This window comes from Falco punctatus, assembly GCF_963210335.1.
Source record: "Falco punctatus genome assembly, chromosome: 1".
Lineage (NCBI taxonomy): Eukaryota > Metazoa > Chordata > Aves > Falconiformes > Falconidae > Falco > Falco punctatus.
The window spans coordinates 17,751,662-17,766,695 of NC_137580.1; the positions used below are offsets into that span (position 1 = coordinate 17,751,662).

Consider the following 15,034-nt stretch of genomic DNA (forward strand, 5'->3'; position numbering starts at 1 on the left):
TTGTTATTACGCTGTCAATTAATAGTGGCAATGCCAATGATCCATGGAAGCCCACTCACCCCTAGACTAAAGAAGCCTGTTGCTTTACCACTGCCTCCAAATGTAAGGTAACACACACTGCATCAAAGTCAGAAAAGTACAGTGATAAAGACAACAGATGGAATTAGAATTCATCTCTGATCAAGTTACAGATAAAAGATCATGTTAGTTACCCTAATACAGGGGTCCTCAAACTACGGCCCACGGGCCAGATACGGCCCCCCAGGGTCCTCAATCTGGCCCCGGTATTTGCAGACCCCCCCGCCGGGGGTTGGGGGGGAAACCAAGCAGCCGCAGATGACTGCCTGCCACTTCATCCGTGTGCCGGCCCCCTGGTTAAAAAGTTTGAGGACCCTTGCCCTAATACCTTGTGATTAAACAGGTAACAAATGCCTGCACAAAGACATTTAAATATAAGTCACTGAAATTTAAAAGCCATCTCTAAAAATCCAGAGGCAAAAGCCAACCAGGATATCACAGCTTTTGAACATAATAATTTTGAATTCCATAAGCCTTTTATATTATTTAGGAGTGCTATTGAATTTGTGTCTTTTGTTCGCATTATTCACATCACTGCAATGTCTCTTTTAAGAAACAAAGGAAACATTAACAGTTATCTTTATTTGAAAGGCTTCCAATCTGAATAATTGAGAATGCTATGGGATGTGACAAGTTTCTATATTGCTCTCAGTGACTTTTACTGCACAAAGACTAAAATTACAGGGTTTACTTGGGATATTATTTGCACTGCCTCTGGAAATAGTGCCACAGTTGTCAATTATGATAAAATCTTTCTCCTGCTTTCTTGCTAGTTACATTTTGCTATATAGAGAAACAAACCTAGTGCTATCATTCTCACCAGCAGCAGAATTTATTAGCTAATCACTAGGCTCCTTCTGCCTCAGGATGTCTGTTGCCTGACTTATTGTTGCAATTTTAGACAATGTCTGTGGCTAGCAAACTGTGAAGAAATGCAAAAGGCAAACCCTATTTAAAAGCATAAGAGAAACTGCTGATACTTACCAAACTATTCCCTGAGCCCCAGAGCCAATAGGTTTCAAGTTCTGGTAGCGTTTGAGAACTGTGAAGGTCGAGTCACCTACTTCCACGCTGTAGAACTGGTTGTCAACTTTGCTTTTGCTCATGTTGTAATGTTTGGCAATATATGACACATCCACTTGTTTCCCAAATCCCTGTTGTACAGAAGAAGGGAAGGGGGAAGGGAGTAGAAAAAACACAGAAACCAAGGCTGGTAAAACATCAGAATACTGATAAAACACAGTCAGCCTAATTTTCCAATATAAATTCTTGTCATTTTAGGCTCATTGTCATAGATCTACATGAATCTTCAAATGCTCTCGAAGACTTTATCAAACTTTCTTTCACCCAGGAGTAACCATAAAAAGCCACTGATTAAAAAAAGCTAGCGAATTCTCTAGCTGAGGTTTGTGACAGTTACTCTCAGCTACTGGTCTCAGCTTGCTGTTACTGCTGCTTTATGACTACTGGCTTATGTGTTCACACCAATTCTGCCTTCATTTGTATCGCAATAAATCTTTTAAAACAAGATTTACATCCATGTAGAAGTGGGACAAAAGACAGGAATTAGGTTCTTCATTATTGGTCAGAGCAAATAAGTCTATCCACATGAGCACTAACTCTTTCCCTGAGCATCTGACAAAAGGCCTTGAGAACCTTTCAGCAGGAGTTGCAAAAGAAACAGCAGTTTATGAGACAAACTCTGACCTGACATGGGCTCAGTATCATGGACAGTATTCAGCAGCTCAGGAGATCTTCCCAAGTTCTGTGTTCCTACGTACAGAAGAGCTCCCTCGTGACCTGACAAATGCGTTAGTCCTAAGCAAAGGCTAATTTTTGTGACACAAAGAGAAGTCAGTGTAAATTTTCTATGCTTGCAGGGAAACTAGCACTGCAGAGCTGTAACCTAACCCAAATTTGCAGAATTACTATGCAGAAAGTGACATTATAACCATTTTATGACTATGAGTGAGCTCAATTCCCTGAAAACTATGGAGCAAAGCATATAGTAATTTCGGATATAAATCAGAATTTAATGTCTGCAATTTAGATTCTATACTACATGATGCTGAGCACAGGATGCAAAAGTTCAACACATTACAACATATCTGTCCTCAAGTAGTTGACAATTCACTAATAGAAGTCAAGATTTTTCCAAATACCTTCTATAAGGAGAAGTAAAAACTGAATGTGCCTCTCTCTGCCCATGCATTTATTCTCAGTGCTCGCAAATGCAGCTTCTAAATTTTCTTATTTACTCTATTATAAATTGCTTTCTCCAAAAAATCTGAATGATAACTGTATTATGTAACTATGGACTACTAAGTTGAGTTTTGGTGGAGTAGGGAAAAACATAAAGTCAATTTGGAGAATTTTATTTTATTTTATTTTATTTTAAATTTAAAAGGACATCATTCCAGTGTTCCACAAAGCTGGTCATTAAAAATAGATAACTGACCTTGCTGAGAACTTGGATTCTCAGGTTTGCCTTAGTATGATTAATACTCTTCTTCTGTTCGTTACCTCACTGGACGGACCATTGTTGCTAGACAGTATTGGTTAATCCTAATGACCTCATTTAGAGACTTTGAAACATTTTAATAAACGTAGCTGTTCATTCAAACAGAAAATCTCATTTTAGAAGATCAATTAGAAACTTGTTAATCAGATAAAGCTTCCCCTCCCCAAATGCAGAAAGTAAGAGATTTATCAACACTGACACAGTGATAAATACAAGCTTACAGAGAGTGAAATGACTCCGAAAGAAGTTTGAATTTTTCTCATTTGTGGACAGTCTGCATCTGATTCGCACTGTGCAGCCTCAGCCTTAAAACTCCTTCCATTACATGAAGAGATACATAAATTTGGTTAGCTCAGCTATTCATACCAGACTTGGAATTGAGAGGCTTTATTCTAATAATATGCTCCTGATGGTCAGGAAATAATCACAGCTCCCTCTGGCCAGACAAACACATTTGCAGTGTGGTTTTTTTCTGATGTCATTATCAGAACAATGCAGATGATATTCAGCATTAACACCCATTACTCTGAAACCAATGTTATGTAAAGTGTCAGCACAAAAACTGCATTCCTTAATGAGCCTGACTCCCGGCCAGCTCGTCTGGAAGTACAGATAGAGTGACTTTTTTAAAGAAGCCACATGACTCTGTTAAGGCTTGAGTGAGCCACGCCTGCCGTAACTTGTTTGCATCCTCTCTCCTGAGCTACCCAACCGTTCCTCATGCAGTATGGAGCTAGGATTGAAAAGATACTTCATCACTCTACATTTAGAATCCTATGCACATCAAAATTACTTGCTTTGAAGTTACACTGACCTTGTGAACTGCTAGCCTCACAATACCATGCTGCCTACAGTGGAATTCCTGAGCTACTGCAGTTCCAGCAAGTGGTTATTTCAAATCCAGGAATGTCTTAAAAATCAATTAAAACAGCTCACAAGAACCACACTACTACAGTATATATATACTTAGTTATATGTACAGTTATAAGGTAGTTATATATATATATACAGTATATATAACTACCTTAGTTATATGGACAATTAATGCATGCATCTCAAAGTTGATAGAACAGCCACTTCCTAAATGAGGACAAGGAAACTGCAGTTTTGTTTCACTCTAAAACTAAGCCAAAAAAGATTGTCCCATTACCAAGGAAATTCATGCTCTTAATAGAGCATGTCAATGTTAGTTTTAGTTTCAAACTCAGATTAAGAAATTCTTCTCAAAGTCTTCAAACCTACATTGCTGATCTTAAAGAAACCTAAGCATCACATTTTTGTCTTGTTCTGTTACATTCTTGGTGGTCACTCCAACCCCTTCCAGAAGCCTTGGTGCTGGTATAGCAGTTAATATCCCCATTCCCTGCTCCCTCTATCTACACCACGTAAGGTGTTTCAGATTCAGGTTTTACTGCATAATGCTTACAAGTTCTGTACTGACAGCTTAGGTTAAAGCTTTGGTTATCTGACAGCAGAAAGGAACAGAGGGCTAGAAATTTCCAGTATACGCCCTTCTGTATACACACCTAAAATAAAGACTTCCTTCAAATTTGATTGACACTGACATCTTAAGAAACTAGGAATTCGCACTTCATTAATAATTAGCTGGGGAAAAGAAGGGTATCCACACACATAGCAATCAGGTTTACTTCTCAGAATATCATAGTAAAGATGCATAGGTCTTGTAAAGAAAACTGAATTTCACTGAGTTAATGAATTTTCGGGTAAACTTCAAACCTTGGGCAAGCTACAATACTGGGGCCCCAAAGTAATAGTAAATGCTCAGGTGTGAAACAAAAGCAAATTTCTCCATCCTTTTTCATTCAAACAAAACACATCAGTTTCTCAGACCTCTATGTCACATGAAAGATTATTCCTCAGAGACAAAGTATGCATCGGAGTGCCATTTGTTCTTGGTTTACATAAATATTTGGACAATGGAATTTCATTACTTCAACACTGACTGGAACTTAACTTTCATTTCACATGTACTAGAATGCATGCACCATTATTTTCTCTTTCCAGTTCCTAACTGAAAACTTCTAACACATAACTAATTCTCTTTCCTCCATACTGAGAAATTTAAGAGTAAGAGAAGTAAAAGTTTTCCAGACTGAAAACATAGCTATTTTATTGGGTCACTTAAATGCACAGCCATATCTGCAATGATGTTTGCTTAATATCCCAACAACTGGGGAGGAGGAAAGAAAATGAACTGTCAAGACAAGCTTTTGAGATGAAGGACAAAGATACTCTCACCATTATTAAATGCTTAGTCAAAATATATTTTGCTTTCAAAGAACAATTATTAAAAAAATGGTGAAATTCAATAACTTTCTGCCTCACACACAGCTACAAATTGTATCCTTCTCTTTTTTTTGTTTCACAGCATTGAGAGCAAACGAGAGGGTTAAAAGCACAACCGCAACAAAGTGATGTCATTTTCTGTATTATGAGATGAACTGTTTCCTGATATCCCATTTTATTTGTCCATTTCTTCTCCATAAAATAACTATATTTATTACATTCCACTGACAGATATCTGTTTCTGAACACCATTTCCTCTAGTATTGATGAGCCTAAAATACCACAATTTCTTACAGCTCAATATCTCATACATCTTAGCTTTTACAAATACAAACCATGCTAACAGCAATTTAAGCTAAATTACTCTCCTTTGCATTTCCAAGACAATGAGGTTGTCACAGAAGCTGCTGGCAGGCATCAGCTGAGGGGAAACTTTACCTCAATATTAGCATCCTTCCCTGTCTGCACACAGAAATACCTACAGAAACACATCAACTTTGAAGGGTGCTATGATTCAAAGCTGCTGAAAACAACTAAATGACTCCACATGCGTGAATGCAGGTGGGGAAAAGAATTAGATGGAAGACTGAAAGGCTAGCTTCTAATTTGTAGTTGGCACAGGACCCAAAGATGAGCAGGATGCACAAGAGAGGGTGTTCAGAGCTAGAATCACAATGGCTCCCCAGGGCCCCCTTGTCTCCACCCCATCTCAGACAAAGAGACAGCCATGGAGAACAGCACGTTTCAGAGGTGGATGCCCTCGAATCTCTCAGGATCCAAAAGGATAGTATCTTAAAGCTACAATTTGACCTTAAAAGACAGATGATGAGACTATACAAACTGGAATTCTGAAGCATGGTAAAATCCTCAGAGTCTTCTTGCCAGCTCCAAAAATGTACATACAGGCGAGCCCTGCTCACCTGTGTGCATCTGCTAAGTCAACAACACTATTAATTTAATGGCTATCCTCCCACTTGCACAGCTGTGATTTTCTCAGAAGATTCATGTGCCAGAATTCTGAGATGAATAGACATTTACTGAACCCTTTGCTCTGGATTTAATGGTCAGGAAGGTTTCTGTGTAAATTTGGATGGCCGCAGAAGCCACAATTTGAGAAATACAAAGTATCTTTGCATAGAAATGCCAAGAAAATTATTTTTCTTTATGTATTAAGTATATGCCACATTTATGGCAGAAATATTATCTATTTTTCTCACCATAAAGCTAGACTGCTCAGTAATTCTGGCTCTCCCCAAACTCAAAAGTCCACAGATAGTGATCAAATCTCCTATGAAAACCAGGTTTTTCATCTTGTGTGTGTTTGGGTGTAGTTTTACGGATTTTTCTCTTATCAGTCACATCACACCATAGTTCCCATTTCTTCCACCTCATTCCCATTTTCTAAGGATTGTATTAGTCACTCAGGCTTCCTGATTTTAGTCTGTTTTGAGTGGGATTTTTTAATTTCTCTGCCTTCTTTTAATCTCTCTCCAGCAGTCTTGTCCTAGCCCCCCAATGCAATCTACCCTCCTTTATGAAGTCAGTCTTTCAAGTAGCCAACTGACCCTGGCAAACTACTCAACCTTGATCGATTAATCATTGATCTTTTTACTATATTTGGGTTTTTTCACTCTATTTTAAAACATCGTATTAAAACATCTTATCAGATGTAGTACAATATTCACAAGTGCTGTTCGGGGTTGGTTTTTTGTTTGTTTGTTGTTTAAACACACTGTCCTTGTTTAACCTTTTCTAACAGATAGCAAAACCCCAACAGCTTCAGAACTGGCTGTTACCTAGTTCTGATTACAGAAGAAGTAGCAGGACTGCCTTCTGTGTCCTTTTCGTCAATATCTACTCAAAACACAAAGCAAACCACTATTTACATATTCTTCACTTGTCCTCCACATGTTCACTGAGCTTTAACTAATTTAAATTGCTTCTTTCTTACAGGCACATTTTTGTAGTTCACTTGTAACTGTGGTATCATGTGTTGCTCAGAAGTCACTGTGACCCAAAGGTGACTGCTTCATTCCAGGCCAGACTTCTAAGAAGTGAGCAATATGCGAGTATCCACACAACAAAACAACTAGTTCCAAATGATTCCTCATTCCCCTGATGCCTGAAGAACTCAACACTGACACAGGGGTAACATCCAACCCTGGTCATTGTACCAAAGAAGGAAAGGATAAGACGACTGATCAAGGAACACTGACAGAAAAAGATCCCTTGAGAGTGAGGTTTCTTTATGGACAGTACTTAGTCAGTGACCCAAATGGAAAATGTAGCCAAAAATACAGGAGAGAAAGATTTAAGAGTAAGTGAGAAAGCTACGGTAAAGATGTTCAGAAAAATCTCACCCAGGCATAGCTCCAGAGATTGGAAGCTAGCAAAGGCACACTGTGGAACTGTGTCCAAACCAGGAAAACAATGGCAGCAGCCACATCTAACTCACAGGGCAAATGAGAAGAGTGGAAATATTGCAGTTTCTATTGATCAGTTTGTTCTGAGGCCCTAGATCTGAAAAAGAAGCAGTAACGTGGGAAGAAGCAAGATACAATTAAGATTAGGAAAGAGATACGGGATTCACTAGAAGTTGGCCAAAACATCACAACACTAAGGAATGAAAAGTACAATTTATCAACAGTAGTGAAGGGAACATAAAAGTACCGTGTTAAGAGCACAAGATAGCCAAGATGGGATTAACAGCTCCTCTTTATATATTGCATATATTGATAATACAGTACATTTCAAATGGTTTACACTTCTCAGGAAACTGGAATTACGCTGAAATACTGGGTAGTGTTTAAGAAGCTTTCTTCCCGTACGCAAGCAGGGCAGCAAGATGACTGACTACGTGAAATGCTATGCCCCGATGCACAACATGGTTTCCTTTAAAAAGAAGGGTAAAGTATGTAACAACAGTACAGATGAAGTAGTCAAAAGATTAAATTTCTCAAAATAATTCTAGAATTACAATATTCACTGTGAAGACAACAGCTACTTGAAAAGATTCTCTCTTTTATAAAGAAAGATTGTAAGTAGCTAATAATTTAATCATACCTTTTGTTAGAAATAGACAGCTCTTGATACTACGAAGTATCATTTCAATCCTAGAAATCTTAAGATACAGGTCACTGCTCATTGATGGCTTATGAATACCAATTAATCTCCCATTGGATAGAAGGCATAATTATAGGACATTCTGCATCAAGACAGCTTCTTTAACGGTCAGAGTAGTAACTCCACCCAATCTGATTAAAGCACTAGTTGTCATTAAAGTGGTTTATCAAAGTTAAGATAAAATTAAAAAACAGACCAGATGAATCAACCAATCAATGGAGAACAATGCAATTAATAAAGCTGATCTTTTCTCTATGTAAAATGTTTTTTTTCTAAAATAATATGACTTTTAAATGGTCATTGATGCAATATTGCATCAATGAACGTGTTTTGTTCAAGACAGGTTAGCATAACTGTTGAAATAAAGCAAGTTAGCAGAATTCAGGGGAAAAAGATGTTACAGAGAAATTAAAGCTTTTAAAATCTATTTGGTTTGGGTTTTTTTAAAAGCAGGAATTGAGTAGAAATTTGCAAAAATACCCTTGACATGCAAACTACAATTTCAGTGTAAGGTTTTCTTTCAGTGGCATCAGTGCAGCACCAGTTCCAATTTCAGTATGCAAAAATGCTAACATGCTCTATCTGGGACGTGAAATTAAACTGGTCAGTAAAGACAAGGGATGATGCTGCACCGAAGAAACAGCATGTGAATTTACATTCCTGACTCACATTAGAAGTTTTCTCAATGTGCATGGCCAGGTCCCTGCTATCTCATTTTGGTAATCCAATGTTCTGCTTTTCTGTTAAAAAATGAATTGCTGCAGCACTATGGAAATACTATAACATACAAATTCTAATAATAAAGACATGTTTTTCCAAGACAAGAAAATTCAGTATACTCTAAGTATAAAAATCATAAAATTGTATTCTAAATAAAGGTATCCTATGCAGCTACAGTTTAGAAAACTTGAAAATATTGACAGGCTATACACATCTTGATGTTGATTAAAAAAATATTGAAAAACTAAATGAAGGAAAACATGGATGAAGTAGTAAGTATCCTTTAGGTACTGTTAGCTATTATTCAGCATTTAAAGCTTAATGACCTATTCAAATGTGTAGGACCCTACACATTTTGAGACTTCTTATTGAAGATAAAACAGATAAAACTTGGTGATAGCCTTACAGAAGCCTAATTAAATTCTATAAGCCTAAAAAAGAATTCTTCTTGTCTTACCTTTCTATTATGTCCTTTTCCTCAGCCTTAAAAAAGATGGCTGTTTCGGAATATGATTTGGCTAGCAATGTACAGTAATGCCAGACAGATATTTTTATACTGCAAACGGGGGGCAGGAAGGGGTGGGAGGAGGGAAGGCATATTTACTGCGCTTACACTACTGAGTATTTCTCAGGAAGGGCTTTTCTTTTTTCCTTAAGCTGGAAATCTTTAAGACTCTATTCCTGCTGAATTAGCATTTCATCATATAAAACTAGTATGCTCAACGACATAAGCTCTGTGTCAAGAGGAACAGCCTATAATTAGGTATATGTCACTTTCTTTCATAGCACATAAAGCTATGCCTTTTGGACCATTAGAGAGAAATTGCCACAAAATATTTATTACAAGAAAAATGTGTCCACACTACTAACAATCATTGGAGTACTTCTCAATATGGTACCTTTATACAAGACACTTCAGTACAACTCTATATTTTGTAGAAAGTCCACAGTGATACACAAATTCCAAACGGGAGCAGGACTTCTATTCTACGTGGTAAACATAAGTCACAAAATTGCAGTAGCCCATTGGATAAATTGTATATTCCAGTATACCATCACTAGAGGCTCTGATCTTAACAGATCAACAGGGCAGGATCAAACTGTACCACAAAGTGACCTTTTCTGTTATCTGTTGCATCCTTATATAGTAGAAATAATTTTTGCATCTGTTGAGCTACATTAAAAAATGGAGTTGAATTATGTTCACTGGAAACTGCATTTTCATGGTCTCTTGTCTAGATACTGCTGGAATTCTTGTTAGTTGCAGACACCTCAAGATTTCAGTGGCAGTATCTACCTCTTGCTGATGATAACCATTCTGATGTCACATCAGCATCTTTTGTTTACAGTAGTTCCTGAACATCTTAGATTTACTAATTCAGCAGGTAGAAGTTTCCCAATGGTATAAAGGAACTTTACACTTAGAGCATAAGAATGAATAGTAAATCATAGGGCATTTGATTTCCACATTAGCATGATGAATGCACATGAAATAAACAATATTACTATCTGGAGACTGTTGAACAGTCTCTAAATAAAGATCTGGATGCTTGGACCAATTATTACCTGGATACAGATATAACTCACATCCCACCCTGTGCAACACAAATGAATCCACAACAGCTAAGGTCTTAATGCAACAAAACACTTAATTTAGAGACTGTTCTTGTACTTAATGATAACTATGTGGTTTATTGTTATTTGGATCAGGGTCTATTTTTACGGAGAGAATAAATTAACATGAAGCCTGAACCAGCTTTTATCCTCAGGACAATAAATCTGAAGACCTTGAAAAGTTATTTGTGCAATAAATGCTTGAAGGATAGAACCCTGTTTATGCAATGTCAGGATAGTACCTCTTGCAAGTATTTATTGGATGACTTCTCTTTGGTTACCTGCTGTAGGCATTAAACATGAATCAATTTCATTCAGTGATAAAAATTAATCCAAAACACTGTTTACTTCATCATATATATATACTTCAACAAAAACACTGTAAGTACATTTGGTTCTGTACGTGCCTCTGAACACTTTTTATGAAGTCAGGTTAACAGTAAAGAAATAATTACAGTGGCACATTTCCACTAAATCAAGAACCCAGAGTGCAGTGACAGGAAGCATTGGCTATATGTGGTCACGCACTGATTGATGCCAAGACTAAAGGAGCACTGAACATAAAAGGAAGTGATTAAGAGTACCTTTCCTCTGCACATGTAAAATAGAAATGTTTCTTTACAGCTCAGCTTGGGTCTAAGTAAAAGGAGAGGAAAGCTGGCCAGTAGAACTATGCAAAAAACTGTCTTCTGTGCAGTGAAAGTATTTTTTTTTCATTAATAACATCTTTTCTATACAGATCTTTTTAAAATTTCTTTTTCAGAATTTTGTAATTTTTTTGCAAGTGAACCCTGTTAAAAAGATTACAAAAATACTATGTTTGAGAAATCCTTTCTTCTCTCAAAAACAGCGGAACTAAAACATATGCACATGAAGAACAAGAGATATAAAAGGACAGAAAAGACAGTTAAAAAAGATTATCAAACTGAATAGCCAAGATCCATCCTAGAGCTGATGATTTAAAAATGCAAAGCCAACCTTCTCAGCAGAACAAATATTTAATACTCCTAAGTTAAAAAGCACACAATAAACCTCCCAACACCTGTCACTGTTCTGTGTCAAATGCTTACATACAAGTAAAAGCCCTTTCTTTTTTAGAATTTTACTTTCAGTTACTTGGACCCCATAAGTAACATAAAGGGAAAAAAAAAATACCATAACCCCATTTCTAACAATGTAGTATTGTTCTCATCCCTCAAAAAATGAAGAATTTCCCTAATGCCCCTCCAGCTAGTTAGATTACTGGTGTCCCACCTCAACAAAAGAACTATGAAGAAACAGAATTCAAACATAAAACACTGTTCAGAAGTGAGCAAAAAAGTAATCTTTCATCCAGGATGGGAAAACATGCACGGAGATTTGTGACATATATATTTATACACACACACACACACACTAACTTAATCTAACCAAGAGAACCAAAAACTGGACAAACCAATGTGCTTTTTTCTTCATATCACAAAGTCAGTTCCAGCCTTGTAGACTTCCAAGCACTGTGACCAAACAATTTAAAGGGTAATTTAGAAATACAGAATTGGCTATGGTGCAGTCTCAAGCCTCCAGAACCTACATAGCACATGGTGTTCAACTGGACACGAGACAAACCCCACACAATTTTAATTACCCACGGCAATGTATTTGGAAGAAAAGGGACACCTGGCCTATCGAAAGTCGCTCTTGCTTTAACAGCTTGATATGATTGAAAGTTTTATCTGCTCAGCAAGGCCACACGGTCGTGTGAGAAAGACACCCAGAACAAAGAAAACAGGATCTTTGGCAGTTAAGCAGGCAGAAAAACAAGAGCTGAACTGGGAACTGATGACCGCAAGAATGTCAACAATTTTAATGATGAGACTAACAGCTTGTATGCTTTTAAGCAATTAGTATCTGTATAGCAGCGTGTGAACAGTGTATGTAACCAATAGAATTAAGGTGTGATGTATGTATGAATATTAATATTGTATAAAAGTTTGCAGAAACTTAAGTAAAGTGGCTTCAACTAGGATCACATTGATATGTCATTGAGTTCGTGATTTTGCTCCTGCAATTACCCTCCCTTCACTTCTAGGAAAGTTAGGTTAAGGGACAGAACATTGCAGTCACAGGCTACAATGTAAAAGGCTCTGTCTCCCAAAACCAGAGACTAAGATAAAATAGTTTCAATTTGCATATTTCTGTGAAAGCATCGGTGTACATACAGTTATGTTGTGTAATTCATCATTAAGTTTATTGGAAGTACAGCCAATTTTTTCTGTTTGCAAAGTCTGCTATTATTTTTACCTAAAAAGAAATCTCAAAACATAACTGACATTTTAGCAGAACAAAATTAACTATCATTAAGAGTAAACTACAAAATAAACTTCAAAATAAATAGAAAAGTTATTTTCGTGATGCATTTTTCTATTTTTTCATATTTGCTTTCATTCTTATAACCAGTTACTTGCAGTAAGCTGCTGAAATTCACTTCTGTTTTTTATTTTATTATGGCATGAATTGCAAAAATGAAGTACAAGTATATACTGTACCTTGTTTTACCTGTAAGGAACACACACCTGACAAAAGGCAATCTTCACATCCAGAGTAGGTTCACCACAATAATACAAGAAATGGCGGCTCATAAATACCTGCAATTAAAGAAAAGTAAACATAGAACTCTTGTATGTCACCTGATGTGCAAGTACAATGCAGCTCTATCTACACGTGGATTACAAAATCAACCTGAGTTGCTACCAAGGCTGTGAACAGCAGGTAACAGTTAGAACACTGAACTGTAAATAGGCTCTAAATTCTTTCCAATGATTGTCAAGGTTATGGCCTCAAATATGACTTGGTTACATCTACAAAATTTTACAGTAACTGATGACATACTTCAAAGTTTATCATGTCACTTGCATATTCCTACATCAACAAAAATAAAAAATGGGTCAATGACATTCTAAACAATGTGGGAATGGGAGACAGTCCTAAGCTGACAATTACTAGGAAAGTTATAGAAATGGAAAGACTGATTACATCACTGTATAAATTCATGACACAACCATTTTATAAATATTACATGTAGTTCTGGTTCTTCTCTAAACATTTTAAACAACTAGAAAAGTTACAGAAAAGGCTGGTAAGAAGGGTCCCAAGCACATACAGGGTTCCTTACATGAAACAGCTGCACACACTGAGCATTTTTTTTTTAGCCTAGAAAAGAGCTGAGTGGAGATACACTGGAGATCCATAAAATGAGTGGCTTACTGAAAAGTGAAAAGGAAAACACCCTTCCCTGTTTTTTTGTTGTTGGTTTTTTATTTTGTTTTGTTTTGTTTTTAAAGAAGCTTGTGTCATCAAATTAAGGTCTTCAAACAACAGATTCAAAATCAGCAATAGGAGCGAGAATTCTTCACACACTGTTTTGTCAGACTGCGAAACTCCCTGCCTCACATTGCTCCGAGTGTCAGAAGTCAACGTAAGTCCTACTATGATTAAGCAAACTCACATAAGGAGGAATCTGCTGAAGGCTATTAACCTCAAAAATATCACCTCTGACTCCAGATAACCCTGAGTCACAGTCTGCCACTATATGCTCACCCTATTTTTAGATTTTTTCGCAGGTATCAGATATTGGTCAAGGGAACCATACACTAGACCAAACAGGCCTCCCCATGTACCCTATGACAGCTGTTTTAACTTAATTCTATAGTATTAAATACAGCTCTGACTAACCAATACTTTCCAAGCTGCATTCTAGCATGGGATGTCAATGGAAAAAAACCACAGTAATGTTATCAGGCTGAAATAGGCAGCTATGTCACAAAACTTTGGAGCACATTGATTCTTTGGCATGACCCTGCTTCAAAAAAAACCCAAAACCTACCAAAACTTTTAACAGTAGAATTAAAAAACCAGCAACTTTTAGGTAGAAGGAGGTAGAAAGTATAGAAAAACACCTTCTTCTTCTAAATATAAACTCACTGCAAAGACTTAAAAAAAACCCAAAAACCACCTGCAACCACCACTCCATTAAGATATAGCCATGATTCTGAAACACTGTGTGCCTTCTTATGGTACTTGTCTTCAACAGGAACAATTAACTAACTACATGGGCAAATGCCACTAAGTAAGAAAAGACTTAATTTGGAGTAACTTCATCTCACGCAAAGTGATCAGGACTCAAGAAACTACAAGAAAGTATTCAATACTTGCCAACTTGAAAGCATCACATGCTCCCACATGTGTTTAATTTTTAATGAATGAATGAATAATCCTGTTATGAAAGCAAGTGTATGACCTTTTCTGCATCACATTACAGTGTCTGCAATTGCTGCCTCGTTGCCCAATGAGTCATTACCAGAGCCTCCCATTCCACAGAGGGTTTATATTAAAATGAGAAAGAGAAAGAAAGATATTTAAAAAGCTTTTAACATTAGTCATATTGCCAGTGATCTCTGGAAAGCCAGCAGATAATTACTCTCATGCTGCAGATATATACACTATGAAATGCTATTGGTTGGATTCATTATATTGCTATAATAATCAATGACTGAAATGTCATTAGTCATAACATACCACATTCAAGACAGTCTAATAGTGGAAAGTGAAAAAAGGAAAGGAAGTGAATTGGGGAAATTTGGTTTCTCACTAAATTTTCTGTGACAAGCTACTGAGAAGACACACTTTGTATTA

At 36.8% G+C, this 15,034-nt stretch overlaps 1 protein-coding gene across 9 annotated transcripts in view; it reads right to left on the minus strand.

The window, feature by feature from the left end:
* Positions 1 to 15,034, minus strand: part of MAPK10 (mitogen-activated protein kinase 10) — a 199,931-nt gene that overhangs the window by 77,543 nt on the left and 107,354 nt on the right. For 7 of the 9 annotated variants that reach the window (XM_080367454.1, XM_080367456.1, XM_080367457.1 and 4 more), the window contains 2 exons: positions 12,916 to 12,987; positions 1,063 to 1,232 (listed from right to left, as the gene is read on the minus strand). In XM_080367454.1, coding sequence (XP_080223580.1) covers positions 1,063 to 1,232; positions 12,916 to 12,981 — 236 coding nt within the window. In that variant the 5' untranslated portion in view covers positions 12,982 to 12,987. Of the gene's footprint in view, positions 1 to 1,062; positions 1,233 to 12,888; positions 12,988 to 15,034 lie in introns of those variants that run through there. The other 2 variants (XM_080367459.1, XM_080367458.1) reach the window with 2 other exon arrangements.